This window comes from Apteryx mantelli, chromosome 16 (genome assembly GCF_036417845.1).
Source record: "Apteryx mantelli isolate bAptMan1 chromosome 16, bAptMan1.hap1, whole genome shotgun sequence".
Lineage (NCBI taxonomy): Eukaryota > Metazoa > Chordata > Aves > Apterygiformes > Apterygidae > Apteryx > Apteryx mantelli.
The window spans coordinates 20,720,372-20,738,811 of record NC_089993.1 but is presented as its reverse complement, the minus strand read 5'-3'; the positions used below and the strand labels follow the sequence as shown (position 1 = coordinate 20,738,811).

Below are 18,440 nucleotides of genomic sequence, written 5' to 3'. Positions count from 1 at the left end.
GTGCCCGCGGTGCCGCCGCCACCGCCACCGCCGCCGGCGCCCGGGCCCTTTAAGAGCGGCGGCGGCGGCGGCGGCGGCGGCCGCCCGTGTCTGCGCCCGCGCCCGCTCCCGGCGATGCCGCCCCTGCCCGCGGCCGCCCCGCACCTGCCGGTAAGGCCGGGCCGGGCCGGGCGCAGGGGGAGCCCGGGCGCTGCTGCTGCAGGGAGCAGGGTGCCCGGGGGGTGCAGGGAGCCCGGGGGTGCACGGGGGGGGCCGGGACTGCCGCGAGGTGCAGGGATGCGCAGGGGATGCGCAGGGGCTGCAGTGGGGTGCGGGGGATCCCGCAGGTGCAGGGTGGCCGGGGGCTGCTGCGGGGTGCAGGGATGCTCAGGGATGCAGGGATGCCCGCATGCGCAGGGGCTGCAGTGGGGTGCAGGGGGATCCGGGGGATCCCGCAGGTGCAGGGGGGCCGGGGGCTGCTGCAGGGTGCAGGGATGCCCCGGGTGCAGGGGGGAACCCCGGGGGTGCAGGGGTGCGCAGGGGAGCCTGGGGTACCAGCAGGTGTGGGGATGCCCCGGGGGGGTGCGGGGCTGCAATGGGGTGCCTGGGGGGTGCTGGGGGGTGCCCACACGTGTAGGGGAGACCGGGATGAGCAGGGGGCCAGGGGCTGCTGCAGGGCGCAGGGATGCTCTAGGTGTGCAGGGGTGCGCAGGGAGCCTGGGGGTACCCGCGATGCCCTGCGGTGCTGGGGGATGCCGGGGGTCCCCGGGTGCGCGGGGCACCCCAGGGGCAGTCGGCGTGCACCGCGTCCCCGCTGCATGGGCACGGGGCCTCGGGGGGCTCCGCGCCCGGCTGCGCCGAGCCGAGCCATGGAAGACTCTGGAAATCATGTATATATGTTTGCGTGTGTGTGTGCACGGTGCAGGCGTTGCTTTTCCCACCGCCTTGCCATCCTCCGTGCGGAAAGGGTGCGGGAACGAGGGTTTTGCATGGCAACGGCTGAGGGATGACTTAAAACGAAGCCGTGGGCAGCCGCTCTCCGGCGCTGCGGAAGGCAGCGCTTGCACAGACGCCTCGGAACCGTGCTGCGGAGCGAGGGACCGCTGCTGCGGGCCGGGAGGGTGCCGGTGCCGCGGGGAGGCTCCTGCTCCTGCTCCCCGTGCCCGTCCTCCCTGCGGGCTCAGCTCTGCTCCTGCTCTTGCCCGGGGGCCGCTCCGCGCTGCGCTGGGGCAGGTAAGCGAGGGACAAGGCACTTTTCCGCACAGCCCCGCGCCGGGAGCAGCGGCGCCAGGGCTGTTCTCCGGACCCGCCGGCGGGGCTTTTCGCTGCCTCCCGGGCACCGGCCTTGGTGCCACGCCAAAGCCCGGGAAGCGGCGAGGGGTGGGCGCCGGAGAGGGGGGTCGCTCCGTTGCTGGTTAAACTACGAATTCCGGCTTCTCGCGCTCTCTTAGCGCTGGGGCCTGAGGCCGCAGGGATGCGCGCGCGGCCCTGCCTTGCCCTGGCAGGGGGCTGCGGAGGGGGAGGCTCAAATCCCGGCAAACCGTTTTCCTAGTTAAATAAGGCAACGTGTATGAAAAACGCCAGGTCCCGGCGAGCTGACAGCATCCGTCTAAATGTTGATACCTGCCCCGCTCAGGCACCGGGTTCCCATGGCAGCGTGACGAGCGCGGCGCGTGTTTGCGGGCTTCCCGGCGCGGGGCGCCCGGCGGCTGCATGCCGCATGCCTGGGCCGGCGGCGTTTCCAGCCCAGAGCGCCGCTGCTAGGCGACGTGCCGGGAGGATGCTCCCGGGGGCATCCGGGACTGGGGCAAGATGGAAACAGCTCTGTGGGGACGGTGCTGGGAGGGAGCAGGTGCTGCGCACACCGTGGGAAAGTGCCCGTGCTGCTCCCACATCGTCTCCAGATGCAGCTCCCGAGGAGCCGGGGTGGCACCGTCGCGGTCAGTGGATCCCGCCGCAGTGGGAAGGATGAGTCCCCACTCCAGGGCCTGGGATTGCCGAGGGATGTGCAGGATAACTGTGGGTGCCCAGCCGGTGCCGGGCTTGTCTGCACGGAACAGCGTGCCGGTGGACAGCACTGTGCCTCGGAAAGGGGCGCGATGCCCCAAACCGGGCTCCCGCCGGGGTCCGGCCCACGAGCCTCCCGGGCAGCCAAGCCACGGCACCGCGAGCTCCAGCTCCAGCCCCTCCGGGCGCTCCCCCCGGGAAATCGCTTCCGAATAGCAAGGCGGCCGGTGGAGCCAGGCTATCCCCTCTGGCAGCATCCCCCTGCCCCGCCGCTCAGGCTGCCTTTAAACTTGCATGAGCGCAGCGTCACCCGAGCTCCGGCTGTTGCCACCGTGCCCCCAGGCCCCGCGGGAGCGTGCCGAGCGGGATTAGCGCTGCATCGAGAGCAAGCGCTAATGCGGGGCCGGAGGCGCCCGGGGCCCTTCTCCCCTGGCGCAGTAACAGCAAAACCCGGGCGAGCGGCTAAGAGGCTTGTGCGCCGGCAGGGACCAAAATCTGCTTTTCAGCTCCCAAATCCGGCAGGCCGGAGTTTAACCCTGAGCTTCGGCACATTCGGGTCAGGACCCAGCAGGAAGGGCGGTTTGCAGCTGCCGGCGGCAGGCTGGGAGCTGGGAGCTGGGCTGGTGCCCCTGCACGTCCCCGTCCACCCCGGGGCAGGGGGCTCGGCCGTCCCTTCCCGTGCACGGCAGCCGTGCGGGCAGCTCCCGCGCCTCCTTCCTGGCCCCGGACGCGTTGCTTTGGGCTCAACGTCCGCTGCGCTTTGGCCGCGGGCGCCGTGTTTGCAGCCCTGGTGCTCTCCTCGCTGCTCCCTCAGGACTCGCCGCGCACGTGGCCGGGAATGCTGGCATCCGGCTCCTGACGTGCTGGGCACGGGCATCCTGGAGGTGCCAGATGCCCGGCTCTGCCTCGCCACGCGCTCCAGAGCATGCAAAATCCCCCCAAAGTACAAATTATACATATATATATATATATATATATACACATATATACATATATATATATATAAACTATAGCACTTCTTATAAGCAACACGGGGCTGCTGCGGGAAGGGCAGCGTGCTTGAGCAGCGCCGGCTCTGCTTGCCCTGGATCTTTTCCATGGATGCATCCCCAAGGCCAGAGGGGGGCAGATGTGGAGGCAGGAGCGGAGCCGTCGGGTGTGAATCCCTGCGGCATCCCTGGAGCTGCGGCCTTGGAGCGGGCAGGTGAAGGGTCTCCCGCCCTGCAGACATCGTGTTTGATTTGGGCTCGTTTTCACAGAAATTGGTAGATCTCACAAGTTCTTGAAATCGATTTAGGGGGGAAAAAAAAAAGCTCCGTGCCGGCAGCCCCCAGCTTCTCCCAGCGGTGCCCGTGGCGAGGTCGGAGGGACACGGAGGGGACGAGCTCAGCCCCGTGGCAGCCTGGGGTCGCCCCTGCCCCGGGCTCCCTCCGTGCTCGGCCCGGGGGCCGTTTGCCCGCTCCGGGGGGCAGAGCCGGGGTGGGGGGGGGGGTTCCCGCATGCCGGACCCCTCCGTGTGCCCCGCAGGAATGGCCTTCCAGCGGAACCACAAGCTGAACCTCCTGCGCCTCGCCGTGCTCCTCATCGTCGCCTTGGCTGGCATCAAGTTCCTCCTCCGGGACAGGTGAGCGGAGCCGGGAGCCCGTGGGAGGGAGCCTGGAGGGGTTTCCGCGGGGAGCCGGGCTCCGGCTCGGCTTGGTGCCCGCGGGGCGCCGGAGACGCCTCCCGCTCCACTCTGCGCAGTTTCCCCCTGGAGCCGCCCAAGGCGGCCGGCCGGGACGACGGCTTCTGGGGGCAGGCGGGGGACGGCGCCGGGGATGCCGAGCCCCGGAGCCGGGCGCTGCAGCCGCCCGCGGCGAAGGCGACGGGCCCGAGGCACGAGCCCGGGCGGCCGCTCCCCGAGGACTTCGGCGGCTCCCAGATGCGGCTCGTGCACCTGGACCTCAAGGGCGCTGCGCCCCGCGTCTCCTACCTGGAGCAGGTGAGGACGGCGGCGGCGGCGGCGGGACCGGGGCTCCCGGCGCGGGGCAGCTCCCCGTGCCGCAGCCTGAGCCGGGCGCCGCCGGCCCGCAGCTCTTCCCGCTCCTGTCCCAGCTGGGCGCCAACGGCATCCTGGTGGAGTACGAGGACATGTTCCCCTTCGAGGGGGAGCTGGAGACCCTCAAGTCCCCCTACGCCTACAGGTGAGCGGGGCGGCGCGGCCCCGGGAGGCGCCGCCGAGAGCGGAGCCGCCGCTGAGGCCGCCGCCGCCTCCTCCTCCCTCCGCAGCGAGGAGGACGTGGAGCGGATCCAGCAGCTGGCGGAGCTCAACCGGCTGGAGGTGGTTCCCCTGGTGCAGACCTTCGGGCACGCGGAGGTAGGCGAGCTGCGGTCGCGCGGGGGGGGGACACGCCGCCAGACCCCCCCACGGCCGGGGACGGTCCCTTCAGCGGGTCCCCGTCCCGGCGCAGTTCATCCTCAAGCACGAGAAGTACCAGCACCTGCGGGAGGTGGAGCGCTTCCCCAACAGCTTCAACCCGCACGCGCCCGGCACCCTGCCGCTGCTCAAGAGCGTCCTGGCGCAGGTGATGGAGAAGCACCGGCGCTCCGCCTGGATCCACATCGGCGCCGACGAGGTGCGCGGCGGGCCGCGCGGACCTGCGCGATGGCGCCGAGGTGCCGAAACCCAGATGCGCCGGCCCCGGGAGCCGCAGCGGGAGGACGGTGCTGCGGACCCGCCGGGAGGCTGCGGGCGCGCTTCGAGGCGTCCCCCCCGTCTGCCCCAAATCCAGGTGTTCCACCTCGGGGAAGGGATGGACTCCAAGAACTGGATGAGCCGCAACGAGGGTGACCTGGGGACCATGTACCTGAACCACGTCAAGGAGGTGGCGAGCTTCCTGGGCGCGCGGCCCCGGCGGCGGCGGGCGCTCATGTGGGACGACATGCTGAGGAAGATCGGCGCCGGAGCCCTCCGAGGTGGGGGGGGGGGGTCGGGGGGGCGCCGGGCGGCCTCCTTCCCCCCCCCCCCGGCCCATCGCGCAGCCCCCCCCCCGGGGTGCTCAGGCCCGGCCCCGGCTCCCGCCCCGCAGAGTCGGGCATAGCCGAGCACGTCTCGCCCGTGGTGTGGTTCTACGCCCCGGACTTCGACGCCGAGCAGATCGGTAAGGGGTCGCGCGCGGGGTCGCCCCGCGCCGGGGTCTGCCGCGCCGGGAGCCTGGCCCCCGCTCAACACCCCCCCCCCCCAGGGCAGTTCATCGCAAAATACGCGGAGAGCGGCTTCGAGACCGTGTGGTTCGCCAGCGCCTTCAAGGGCACCACGGGCCCGGCCCAGGCCTGGACCCCCCTGAGCTACCACCTGAAGAACCACCTGAGCTGGCTGAAGGTCGTGGAGGCCATGCCGCGCTTCCCCTCCCTGCGCCTCCAGGGCATCGTCCTCACCGGCTGGCAGAGGTGAGGGGCCCGCGGCCGGCACGGCGTCCCCGCCGCCCTCGGTGCACGGGGTTCCCGGAGAGCCGGGGGCTGGCACGGCGTCCCCGCCGCCCTCGGTGCATGGGGTTTTTGGAGAGCCACCAGCACGGCGTCCCCACTGCCCTCGGTGCATGGGGTTCACGGAGAGCCTGCAGCCAGCCTGATGTCCCTGCCACCTTCAGTGCATGGGGCTTGCAGAGAGCTGGGGGCCAGCACAGCATCTCTGCCACCCTCGGTGCACGGCATTCCCGGAGAGCTGGGGCTGGCACAGTATTCCCGCTGCCCCCTCGGTGCACAGCATTCCCGGAGAGCCACCAGCACAGCATCCCTGCCACCCTCGGTGCATGGGGCTCCTGGAGAGCTGGGGGGTGGCACAGCGTCCCTGCCACCCTCGGCACGCGGGGTTCCCGGGAAGCCCTTGGCACGCGGGGGTCCAGCCGGGGAGCACGGCGCTGCAGCGCGGTCCGTGCTGGGGCAGGACAGCGGCTCGGAGGCGACCGCACGGCCGTGTCCCCGCTGCAGGTACGATCACTACTCGGTGCTCTGCGAGCTGCTGCCCGTCGGCATCCCGTCACTGGCCGTGTGCCTGCAGACCCTGGTGAACGGTGAGTGCCGCCGCCGGGCCCCGGCGCTGCCGGGTGCAGCGGGCATCCCGCGGGAGCGGGGTTTGCTGCCCAGCCCTGCCGGAGGCGCCTGCTGCACTGCAGTGCCAGCTCCATCCCCGCGGGTCCCGGCCCTCCTCCCCCCGGCTCACCCGGCGTTCCCCCTGGCTCCTCGCCCTCCCCAGGGGGGTTCACCGAAGCGACGAAGAGGAAGGTCCTGGACGTGCTGGGCTTCCGCAGCATCCAGCTGGAGCAGAGCACCTGGTGCGTGCCCAGCGCCTGCGCCGCGGCGGGTGAAGCCCTGTGCCAGGGCCGCCCTGCAGCGGGATGCCGGGTGCTTGGATTCGCCCCCGCGCCGGGGGAGCCGCGCTGCCCCCACGGGAGGGGAAAAAGCCCGCCGGGCTCCCACGTCTTGTCCTCGCTTTTCCCCTAGCGAGGGAAACGGAGCTTTCCCCGGTGCCGAGATCTATCGCATGGTCGAGCAAGTTAACAGCCACTTGAAGGAGAGCGTGGTTAAAGTCCTGGAGGAGGAGAGGTAACGGCGCGGCCGGGCAGCTCCGGGAGCCGGCAGCGGCGGCAGGGTCCAGCCGTGGGATGGGGCACGCGGGGACGTCAGCCATCCCCGACGGCCAGGCAGCGCGGGCTGTCCCCTTCCAGTCCCACATCGCTGTCCCCAAGGCTCCCTGACCCTATTGGCACCTTCCCGCGCATGGCTGCAAGCGGGTGCATCCCATCGGGTGCACAACGCCCGTCCCAGCCCCGCGCGCCATGCATGTGCTCCAGGAGCACGGAGGAGCCGCGAGCGCTTGGCTCCGAGGGGACCTGGGGGTGCAGCACGCCGGCACCATGCTGGGTTTCTGGCGCAAGTCCCACTCCCTGCTCCCCACCACGTTGCTCCAGGAAAACGCAGCGAGGTCGCGTCCCCCGTGGAGGAACGCCTTGGGCCGCGTTGGGAAAAGGGGGGGGGACCTTTCTGCTCAACCCCTTTACGAGTGTTTGCATGGGAGGGGACGTGCCCCGAGCGCGGCGCCCGCGGCTCCACTGGGGCGCTGACCCCCGCGGCGCCTCTCCCAGCGCCGTCAAGGGCTGGTTCAGCCCCTACCACCGGAAGCACCGCTTCGGCAACCCGCGCAACATGGAGAGCTTCGGCAGCAGGCTGCTCAAGTACGCGGGGGGCCTGTGCGGGGCTGGGGGGCTCGCGGGGCTAGACTCGGGCACCGGGGCCCAGCGCTCACCCCCTGCTCCCTGCCAGGGTCCACGAGGACTGGGAGAGCTTCGTCCACAACCTGCGCGCCCAGCTGGAGAGCGTCTACTTCCCCGACACGGTGGAGGAGTGGCTGGAGGAGAACGTCAACCCCTACCTGGACCCGCTGCGGGACCTGGTCAGGGACTACCGGGCCGTCATCCGCCTGAACGCCCGCCCCAAGGCGCCGTAGGGGCCGCGGCGGGCGCCGGGGTGCTCGCTGGTGGGGCCCGCGCCCGCCGCTGCCGGGGGTCCCGCGAGGGTCCTGCGTCGCGCTGAGCACGGCAGGACCCGCTGGACCCCGCCGCTGTCCCCCGGCCATTACGGCACGGTCCCCCGCGAGCGTTACGGGTGGGAGGGCACGACGTCCCCGAGCTGGCTGGGCTCTGGGTAGCAAACGCAGCACACGGGGCCAGCGGGCGCAGGCCGGACCAGGTGTCCCGTGTCCGGGTGGTGGTGGTTGGTCTGCAAAGCTGTTCTGCTCGGTGCCCGGCCATGGCTGGTTTTGTACCGTGCAGAGAGCTCCTGCGCTACCCACTTCCACAATAAAGTATTTTCTTAGACGTGGCTGGGTGATGGAGCGGCGAGCGGCGAGCACTGGCCCCCTCCCCCGGAGAGGGGGCTGTTGCAAATATTTTGAGGGCAATACCATGCGTTTGTGGGTGCTGCTGGGAGCCCCCCGCGCTGGGCTGAGCCCTCTTGCTGCAAACGAGGGCTTTTCAGATGTGCTGCTTCCGTCCCGTCCCCTGCGCTGCGGTTCGTTCCCAGCTGGCCTGTGGCGCTTGGCGGGGCCGATGTGCTTCTCGCTGCACATTTTTCTGCTCGTTGAAGACCGCCTGGAACTGGCGAGGGCCCCGGAGGGAGCCGCAGCAGCGCCGGCAGGGTTGGAGCTTGTGGCCGCAAGCGCCCAGCTCGGCTGGGGAGGAGGGTCAGGAGCAGCAGGAGGAGCTGCAGGGCACGGAGGACCTTTGGTTGGGTGCTTCATGTGTGTTATTGGGTGGTGGCGGATGCAAGGAAAGCCCCGGGGGCCCAGGATGCATGCGGAGCTGCAGCCCCGAGCCCCAGCCCCCATGCTGCAGCCCCGGCTGAGACCTGTGGCGAATGCAGTCCCCTGTGCAGCCGTGCACCGCCAGGCTGCAGGATTAGAGGGCAGATTAGATGGCGTTTCGCACCAGCAACCCAAATATCCTGGATTGGAAAGTGGGGGTGGGGGAGAGGAGAAGGACCCCGCTGTGCCCGAGGGGGGGTCAGCCCTGAGCCAGGAGGGGGCTGGGGCAGTGCAGGGAGGCCTTGAGTTGCAGCCCAGGGGATGAGCAGAGGCCTGGGCAGGAGGCATCTGGGGGGGGAATCAAGTTCATGTTTGTCTGGAGGGGGCTTTGTCCCCCCCATCTTTTCCCCTGCCCCACTCACTAACCAGGGTCTGCAGCTGGGCTGCCCCAGGGCGCCGCAACTCTGATGCATTGCAGCTGGGCTGCCCCAGGGCACTGTGACCCCGATGCATTGCAGCTGGGCTGCCCCAGTGCACTGCGACCCCGATGCATCACAGCTGGGCTGCCCCAGTGCACCGCAACCGCGATGCATCGCAGCTGGGCTGCCCCAGGGCGCTGCGACCCCGATGCATCGCAGCTGGGCTGCCCCAGGGCACTGTGACCCTGATGCATTACAGCTGGGCTGCCCCAGGGCACCGCAACTCCGATGCATCACAGCTGGGCTGCCCCAGGGCGCCGCGACCCCGATGCATTGCAGCTGGGCTGCCCCAGGGCACCACAACCCTGATGCATCGCAGCTGGGCTGCCCCAGGGCACCACGACCCTGATGCATCGCAGCTGGGCTGCCCCAGTGCAGTGTGACCACCAACGTGCTGCAGCTGGGCTGCCCCAGTGCCTTGCAAGAAGCAGTGCTCTTCATCCCTTTTAAGGGCTGGCTGGGGTATGAGACCTTCGGAGTAGCAGGCTCTGAGGTTAATTTGCAGAATGGGGTCCTCAGCAAGGCTCTTAGACAGCAGCTTATCTGGGAGAGCAGGAGTTTGGGAGCAATTTTGTGCAGGTGATGGATTTACTCTGCATTTACTGGGCATCATAAGCACATTAACACCTTGTGTGCTGCTGGCCCCATTTCCCAACTGGTTCTTCAGCACCTTGCTCATCCTCAGCACGGCCAGGCATACTCCACTCTTTTAATGTCTCAGTCATTTAAACCATAAAAAAATGCAAGAGGACGAATATCAGTGGCCATTGTGTCTACAAAAGTGAAAAATGAGACAGTAATAAGGGCTTCATTTAAAGAAACTGAAAAACAGCTCCAGCCTGGTTCCCATTAATAGCCACCAAAGGCTGATGGGGGGTGATTGGGGCCTGCGAAGGGCACTGCGAGCCCGGCCCCAGGCACAGCGAGCCAAGCTGCGCTTTCCTGCTGGCTCCACTCACCCCCTCGGGGCTCTGCAGTGCCGGGGCCCCCCCAGCCCTGCAGCCCCCTTGCTCCCCTCGCCCTGGGGGTCTGCACCAAGGGCAGTGGCTGTGCTCTGCCACGGGGACAGCGCCCGGCCCGGGACCGGCGGCAGGGCCTGGAGGAGCTGTGCTTGGGGCTGGGGGGGCAGCCCGGGCTTTGCCCCCCAGCCGCGGCTGCTCTCCCCTCCGGGGGGGGCGGGCGACACCCCCGGGCTGTCGATGCCGCTGCCCGAGGCCGGGGGCACCGAGACCTGCCAACTCGCTGCACCCCAGCGGCGGGCTGGATGCGGGATGCCCCGCCGCCCCCAGGGGCTCCCGGCGCGCAGTCCCCGCCCCCCCCCCCCCCCCCGGCCGCGCTGCCGGTGGCGCCCCCCGCCCCGCCGCGCCCCGCCCCGCCCCGGGCGCCCGCCGCCGCCGCCTCCGGAGCGGGCTGGGCGGGGGGGGCCGGAGCGGAGCCGCGCGGAGCCGAGCGGAGCGGAGCCGCTGCCCGCCCGCCCGTCCCTGCCGGCGCCGCGGAGGATGCTCGGGCCGTGAGCCCCGGCAGCCGCGGAGCGCCGGCGCCGCGGAGCCATGGGCAAGGACCAGGAGCTGGTGCAGGCGGTGAAGGCGGAGGACGTCGGCGCCGTGCAGAAGCTGCTGCAGAGGCCCAAGCCCGGCAAAGCCAGTGAGTGCGGCGGCGGCGGCGGCGGGGCCCGGTGCGCCGCGGCGGGGCCGGGGCCGGGGGGCGGCGGCGGCACCGGGGGGAGCGAAGCGGAGCGGAGCGGGGCACCCGCCGCCCGGTGCTGGCGGGGCTCGGCCGGGTCCCCCCCCCCCACCACCACCACCACCACCCCGCCCCGCAGCGGCGCCCCGGTGCCCGGCGCATCCCTGGCGCCTCCCGGTGCGGCGGGGCCGGGCCGGGCCGGGCCGCGGCGCCGGCACGGGGGGTCTCCGGGGCCGCGGCCCGTTTGGGGGAGCGGGCGAGCGGCGGAGCGGCCCGGGCTGCGCGGTGCTCGGCGCTGCACCCGCCGCTCCCGGCACCCCGCAAACCGGCCCCGGCAGCGGGGGGCCAAGGGGCGCCGGCCCCGGCCTCGCCGTCCTTGCCCGGCGCCAGCCCGTGTCGCCGAGCCCCGGGCACGGAGGAGGGCAGGGGGCTGCGGCCTGGGGGGCATCTGCGGATGTGTGCGAGTGTGCGTGTGTGTGCGTGCACGGGCAGTGTGCGTGTGTGCGCTCAAGATGCCCATGTCTGCGTGCATCTGCGTGTGTCTCCGTGTGCGGACGTGTGTGCGTGCGTGTGTGTGGACGTGCACGCGTGTCCGTGTTTGGGTAGGCAGCTATATTTGTGTGTCTGTGTGTATCCTGGCATGTGTGTGTTTGGATGGGTCTGTGTTTGTGTATCTCCGTGTGGGGGTGTTTGGATGTTTCTCCATGTGCATCTCCGTGTTGTAGCTGAGTGTGCGCGCGGGGGGTGTATCCCTGAGTATCTGCATGCGTGTCCCTGTGTGCATGCGTGTGCGTCTCCATGTGTGTGTCTAGCCGCTCGCTGAGTGTTTTAACCGCTCTGTTAAGGTGGTTGGGGGTACCGAGTTATTCGTGGTGCTGCTGCAGCTGCAGGTTCCCGGCCTGGCGCGGGGGTGCTGAGCCGGGTGGCGCCAGCCGGGCCCTGGGCTGGGGCAGCGCTGGTGGCGAGGGCTCGCGCAGCGTTGGCTCGCTGGGCAGCTGGACATGGCCCTGTGTGCCGCACCCCCTCCTGCCCCCGTTCCCTCCCTTCCTCCCAGGGAATGACGCTCCCCGGATGTGGGCATCCCCCGTGTCCCCGGCCACGACAGGCTGGCGTGGCACTGCTTGTCCCTGGCTGTACAGGGGTGTCCCTGGCGGGGTAGGGCCGGCGTGGGGTCCCCTGCATCCCTGGGGCTGTGCAGGGTCCCCCACATCCCTGGGGCCGTGCAGGGCCAACGTGGGATCCCCTGCGACCTGGCACTGTGTGGGGCCAGCATGGGGTCCCCCGTGTCCCTGGTGCCATGCAGGGCCGGCATGGGGTCCCCCACATCCCTGGGGCCAGCATGGGGTCCCCCATGTCCCTGGTGCCATGCAGGGCCGGCGTGGGGTGCCCCACATCCCTGGGGCTGTGCAAGGTCCCCCATGTCCATGGTGCCATGCAGGGCTGGCATGGGGTCCCCTGCGTCCCTGGTGCTGTGCAGGGTCCCCTGCACCCCCGGGGCCATGCAGGGCTGGCGTGGGGCCCCCCATGTCCCTGGGGCTGTGCGTGGCTGGCGTGGGGCCCCCCACGTCCCCAATGGTGCAGCTGCTCTTGCCGCCACGACCAGCGTGGCCACCGTAGGTCCGGCTGGTGCAGCCCGGTGCACCCCAGCTGGCCCCGGCCACCGCCAGCTCCCGCGGCCCCTCGTGCCGTGCCGGGTACCGCGTGGGGCAGCTGCACCCCAGGCCCGGTCCGTATCCCCCCACAGCGCCGGTGATTCCCTGCTGACCGCGGCCACACAGCTGGCGTTGCCATGGCAACCCCCAGCTGTGCCGGGGACTCCCAGCACCTCCTCCCCATCCGTCTCCTCTCCGAGCCTCGCTGCGTCTCCCGCCTTTCCCGTGCCGCGGTTCGCCTGCCGATGGGGGGATGCTGCCCGTGCGCAACCCTTGGCGCCCACCGCTCCTGCGGCCCCTCCGAACCGGATCCTTCCTGCCCTGGGAGTGGGCATGTGCGTGGCAGCAGGTACCGTGCTGCAGCCTGGGGCGCGTGAGCTGCTGGCCAAGGCAGCGCTCCCAGCAGAGCTGCGTGCATGGCCAGGGTGCAAGCGCCCCGTGCGGGGGCTGCTCCCACACCGGGAGCCTCCGTGCATCCCCGGCCCGTCCGCGTCGCGCCCTGCCAGCGCCCCGCACCATTCCCCCGCATGCCTCCGGTGCTCCCCCTGCTTCCTTCGGCACGAGGAGGATTTGTAACTTAGCTCCGTTGTCTGGATAATATCCTATTCATGTGGGGTTGAAAAATGAGATTTTTAAAAATCCCTGCGTGAATTAACGTGGGTTGCTACGGCGACGTGGGGCCGCGCGGCGCGGAGCGGGAGTTCCCGCGGGCTGGGGCCGGGCCGCGGCTGCCCCGCGCTCGCGCCCCGCGCTCGCGCCCCGGCCATCCATAATTGATGAGGTTGTCTGAAAGTTACGCAAATCAGATGCAGGATTTTGGCAGCAAACTGTTCTCTGCCCGCTCCCCTCCTCCAAGGATGCTCCCTCGAAGAATTGTAGTGACTTGGCGTTTTCCGGCGGGAGCGTGTCGTGTCGGTGCCGGGCTCGCGTGCAGCACGGGATGTGCCGGGCACCGCGCGCGCCCCGGGGCTCTGCACCCGCCGCTGGGCAACGGGGCTTTGCAAAGCGTTCCCGCGGGCGGCAGCATCCCCGTCCCCATCCTGGCGGGCAGAGTGCCGTGCCCCACTCGCGACCCGTGCGGGTCACCCGGCGCCGCGTATCCCTGGCACTTTGGAGGCCCCTCCGACACGGCCTCCTTCGCGGCTGCCAGTTAATTCTGGGGCTTTTTTTTTGCCCGCGTTTGATTGCCTTAATAATCTCCTCTGATAACAGTACTTAATAAAACCAGGCTAACATGGCGCGGTTAGGAAATGTCTTTGACATTTTACAATTCAATTTCCACGCAGGCGAAGGCAGGGCCGCGGCAAACCCGCCCCAGCCCTACCGGCCCGCTGCCTTCCCGGGGCGGGAGCCGTCCCTCCTGCCGGCTCCCTAACGCCGCTCGGAGCCCGCGGGCGCTGGGGAGGCCTCGGCCGCGGGAGAGCTGCAGCTCCGGCTGGAAACGCCTGCGCAGGATGAGGCCGAGCGCTGCTAAACGGGGCCGTCCCGTGCATGGGAACATGTCTCCGAAGCCCCGGCCACGTGGCCCTGTCCCAGGGCTGCTGCCGCTGGGCAGGGAGCCGGGAGCGGGCGGCCGGCCCGGATGCTGCGGGAGCCGCGTTGCAAAGCGCCTCCGGCCGGGATGGGCAGCGCCGTGTGCCTCCCGACGCCCGCGGCACCGAGGGGCCGGGCTGGGGAAAGGCCGGCACGGCCCGGGCGCGGGGGGTGGTCCGGGCGCGGGGCCGCGCTCCCGCTGCTGCTGCGCTTAATGATGTGTCAGCGGTTCCCGTATAAACTTCTTCTCGGGGTTTATAACCTGCCTGCGAAGCCTCGCTCCAAGCAAGGACTTGGCAGCCGGCGGCGCGCTGCCGTGTGCCAAGTTTCCTTCCAGAGGGGGATTATTGCTCAGCCTGGGGTGACAAGTATTTATTTTACGTTTTCTCGCATCTCCGTGCGGCTGGCGAGGGGTCGCAGCTGAAAAGCCTCCGCTCTGCTCCGGGCCCGGCGGCTGCTCCCGGCGAGAGGCCGGGTGGCCCTTCCCCGCCTCCAGCAGCCCCTCGTCGCCCCTCCCCGGGGCCGCTTCCCGGCGGGGGCATCGCTCCTGCCCAGCCGATGCTGCCGAGGAGCCAGGGAATGTGGGCCAGCGGCTCCGCTCCCGGCCGGAGGCTCCCTGCCTGGCCTGGCTTCCCGCTGGATCCACCTGGCCCGGCCCCAATCAGCCCTTTGTCTCCCGCAGTCCGGCCCCCTTGCCGGGGGGTTCCCAGAGGCGCGGGATGCTCCCGCGCCGGCGGCTTCGGGGCACCGACGGGAATGCGGGATGCGGGGCAGGCGTTGCCGGGGCCAGGCGCTGCGGCGTTCCCGGCGGAGCGCCCGCGCAGCCCCGGTTCCCCTCGCCAGCGCGGTTTCCTCGTAGCCGGGCTGGCGTCTGGCTCCTCTCCCCGCTCTGCCTGCGCTCCGTTAACCCTTCCCTGCCCTGCCGTGGGGAACAGCCGCAGCCGACCCCTCCGCCGGCACCCCGGAGCGGGGCCGGCGGCTGGGAGCCCCATGCCGCAGGGGACGGGCTGCCCCTGCCCTGTATTGCTCATGTCCCGATGAGCCAGGCGCATCCCCAGGGCTGGCAGCAGCTCCGAAAGCCGCCGGAGCATTTCCATGGGATGGAGCCCTGGCCGGGCCATGCGCCGCTGTCGTCCCTGCTGCGCTCGCCGTGCCATGCAATGCCCTGCCGTGCACCGTGCAGCACCCGCGCCACGCGGCTCCCGGCGTGCGGGACGTGGGTGCCCTGAGAGTGCCGCTCGGGGGGACGGGACCCCGACGGGCCCGGGATGCTCCCAGCCGGCCGTGCGCAGCGAGGGCTGGCGGGGGGCTCTTGCCGTCGCTCGGTGCCGTGCCATGGGTGCCGGCTATGCCGCGGCACGTGGCCCCGGCAGCAGAGCTGCGGCCGAGCGGCTGCACCTCTGTGTGTTGCATGTGAAGCTCCTCTTCTTCCTCCTCCTCCTCCTCCTGGCGCTGCCGGTGCGCCGGGGCCGGGCTGGTGCACGCACGGCAGGCCAGCCCCAGGGCTGCCGCGACACGGCCGGCGCTGCCCCGATTGCCGAGATGGATTTGCCCTTCGCTGAGCGTGCTCCGCGGCCGGCTCACCCTGCCGGGAGCTGAAGGTGCCTTTCCCGAGCGCCCAGGAAGCCGCCGGGAGGGCGTTAAAGATCCCGCTGGTGGATGTTTGGCTGCTCGGCACCGCTGCCAGGCCGGGCTCTGCGTGCGGGGAAGAGGGGTCGCAAACCAAAACGTGCCCCGCGCCTCTGCTGGGGAGCGCGGCGGCTCGTTGCACCCGCGCCGGGCAAAGGCTGCGGCGGCCGAGCGCACTGCAGGGCCGAGCACAGACCCAGGACCCGCCGCTGCCCCCGGCCCTGTGCCATCCTGCAGCTCCGCTTCGGACTCGCCTTCCCCATCCCCGCGCGGCCCCGGGGGACGCTGGCCGCCTGGCGCGTCCCTGCCCAGGGCACGGAGCGATTTCCCCGGCAAATCGGCTGTTCGTGTCAGGCCAGAAGGGATCTTTAAGCCATAATGAAATGTTAATAGTATTTTCCAACTCGGTACGGGAGTAGAAAATGAGGTGTTTAATGCCGGCTCCGCAATGACAGGAGCAATCAGCCTGAAAAATGGGAAGCGGGGCTGCAGCGCGCCGGCCGCGGAGCGTCCCGCCGGCACGTGCCGCCTGCCCCGCGCTGCTGATGGACGGTGCCACCCGGGCGAGGGCTGCGGTGGGTCAGCTCGCAAACCGCAGCGGCAGCGGGGCTGCAGGGGCCAGTGGGAGCAGGCTGGAGCGGCTCCGGAGCGATGGCCGTGCCGCCGCCGGCGGGAAGCGCGGTGCCCGGCGGTGCCCAACAGCTGGGCAGAGAGCAGCGGCGTGGGGAGCGCCTGCTCTGCCCCGAGTCTCCTTGGGCCTCGCCAGCAAGGTCGCTGCCGCCAGCCTGGTGCGGAGCCAAGCGATTAGAGCAGGGATTGAGGCGGCCTCGTGGCTGCCGGGCCCTGGGGCGCCGCGGGCAGGTTGAGATTGCAGGCGGCACAGCCGCCGCGGGCGCTGCCTCCCCGAGCACCATGCGGCTCAGCTCTGCCAGCGGCCCCTGTGCATCCGTGTGCATCCGTGTGCCTGTGCACATCCCTGTGCCTGTGTGCACTTGGGTGCCCATGTGCATCAATGTGCACCCATGAGCCCCTATGCATCCCTGTGCCCGTGTGCATCCCTGTGCCCGTGTGCATCCCTGTGCCCGTGTGCATCCCTGTGCATTTGTGTGCATCCCTGTGCCTGTGCACATCCCTGTGCATTCGTGTGCCTGTGCACATCCTTGTGCCCGTGTGCATCCCTGTGCATTTGTGTGCATCCCTGTGCCCGTGCACATCCCTGTGCATCCCTGTGCCCGTGTGCATCCCTGTGTCTGTGCACGTCCCTGTGCCCGTGTGCATCTGTGTGCCGGTGGCCGGCTCCGCTGGCTGCCTCCAGCAGTGCCTGCTTCCCGGGCCGGGAGCAGGGCTCGGCGCTGGGGACCGCTCTCGGCTGCAGCAGCAGCCAGCTGATCCCTTCCGGAGGAGGCCGGTGGGAGCTTGGCGCCGTGCCGCCTCCTCGCCGAGGCCCCCGCAGGTTTTCGGCGCGTTAATGCCGGAGCCGCCCGAGCGCACAAAGCAGCAGCCGGCCCTGCTCCTGCATTGCAGCTGGCCTGTTTACAGCGCGCTCCTCGGCGGCTCCGTGCTGCTCATCAGCAGCTATTCTTCCGGCTGCCTCCGGTCCAGCCTCCACAAATCCTGGGATTGTCTCTGACTAAGCCCTCGCGGCCCGGCTCCCCGGCAGGGAAGGGGGCTGGCAGCCCCGCGCAGCCCCTCGCCGGCCTCCCCGTGACCGCTGTGCTGGGGACACTGGGGACGAGCAGGGGCCCCCCTGGAGACCTGCTGAGCCCGCAATAGCGAGCTCCGGTCCGCGAGCTCGGACCCGGGCGCCAGGGCAGCGCTCGCTCCCCCGTGATTTCCTTGGGCTCCCTGCACGGCCCTGCAAGTGCGTGTGCGCAGGGGTGCACGAGTGCATGTGCGAAGGGGTGCACGCGTGTATGCACGTGCTTCAGGTACGCCCGGGAGCGCCCGGCTGCTCCAAGTGACACCCGGGCCCCGGCTGGAGTCATGGAAAGGTGGAAGGGCTCCCGGGCCCGGCATCTCCCGCCGCGCCGTGTTGGTGGTGCGGCTCCCTTCCAGCCAGCGCGATTACCGAAAATTACCTGTTTAACGTCGCCCCAGAGCTGCGCAAGCAGACGTTCAATTAAGGCTCCGTGAAAACGGCACCAGCACGAGTTTCCGCGGAGATGAGGGTGGGCGTGCGGCTGGCACGGGTCTGGCGGCGGGGCAGCGCTGGCGGAGCGGTGCCGTGCGATGCCATGCGATGCCAGCGGCGCAGTGCTGTGCATGGCCTGCTGGGGCAATGCCGGCAGCGCAGTGCTGTGCGCAGCCCGCTGGGGCCAGGGTGACACCGGCGGCACGGTGCCGTGCGCGGCCCGTCGAGGCCAGGACGGTGCTGGTGGCACAGTGCTGTGCACGGCCCGTCGGGGCCGGGGCGGTGCTGGCGGCACGGTGCCGTGCACCTTCCCTTCCCTTTGGTTCTGAAAGTCTCCTTTAAAAAGAAAAAAAAAAAAAGGGGAACCCACCTTAGCCCCCGCTGCCCCTCGGGAGCTGCCTTGCGCCGCTCCGCGGGGCCGGCGCGGCTGCTGCAGCGCCGCAGTGACTCAGGCTGCTACGGCTGATTGATGGGGGAGTGCGGCGTTCGCCGCTCTCCTGGGAAGGCTCCGGTGCGGAGGCCGGGCATCCGGATCGATGCGTGTTGGGGACGAGAGCGGCCCTGAGGCCGCGGGAGCAGGGTGGCCGAGCTGGGGAGCGTCTCCTTCCCCGGGCGCTGCTCCGGGAGCTGCGGGGCCGGCAAGGGCCCTGCCACTGGCACAGGCGGTTGCTGCTCCCGCGGCTGCTCCCGTGCAGGCTGCAGCCGGCTGCATTTTGCAGGCATTCCTGCACCCTCCCGGCATCCCTGCACCTTGTCCCTGCCGTGCTGTCACGGTGGGGTGAGCGTGGCCCCCGCGTGGCCGTGGCAGAGAGGAGGGCGACGTTCCCGTGGGGACTGGGAGTCGCTCAGAGCCGCGGAGCGCAGGGCCAGCACCCCTCGGGACCCGGGGTCCGGAGAGCAGCCGTGATGGGCAGCGGGACAGAGGGACCCCCGGCTTGGATGGGCTGCAGGTGCCCAGCTGTGGTGGCAGTGGTGCATCCAGCCAGGATGAATAGCAGGAGGCCCTGTTGTGGTGACCAGCATGGTTTCCGTCTGTGATGGGCAGCAGTGTGTCCAGCTGCGATGGG

General features: G+C 70.4%; 2 protein-coding genes across 2 annotated transcripts in view; both read left to right on the top strand.

The window, feature by feature from the left end:
• Positions 1-1,105: 1,105 nt before the first annotated feature.
• Positions 1,106-7,610, top strand: LOC136993488 (hexosaminidase D-like). The gene is made up of 14 exons (XM_067306255.1): positions 1,106-1,212; positions 3,514-3,610; positions 3,730-3,967; positions 4,060-4,169; positions 4,255-4,342; positions 4,437-4,601; positions 4,758-4,941; positions 5,055-5,126; positions 5,211-5,415; positions 5,956-6,038; positions 6,221-6,299; positions 6,469-6,570; positions 7,110-7,199; positions 7,288-7,610. Exons 2-14 carry the CDS (start codon positions 3,516-3,518, stop codon positions 7,469-7,471), a joined length of 1,695 nt encoding a protein of 564 aa, XP_067162356.1. The 5' UTR covers positions 1,106-1,212; positions 3,514-3,515; the 3' UTR covers positions 7,472-7,610.
• Positions 7,611-10,295: 2,685 nt separating this feature from the next.
• The window catches only part of CASKIN1 (CASK interacting protein 1), a 30,000-nt gene continuing 21,855 nt past the window's right edge, over positions 10,296-18,440 (top strand). The window contains exon 1 of the mRNA XM_067306077.1: positions 10,296-10,389. Coding sequence (XP_067162178.1) covers positions 10,296-10,389 — 94 coding nt within the window. The remainder of the gene's footprint in view (positions 10,390-18,440) is intronic.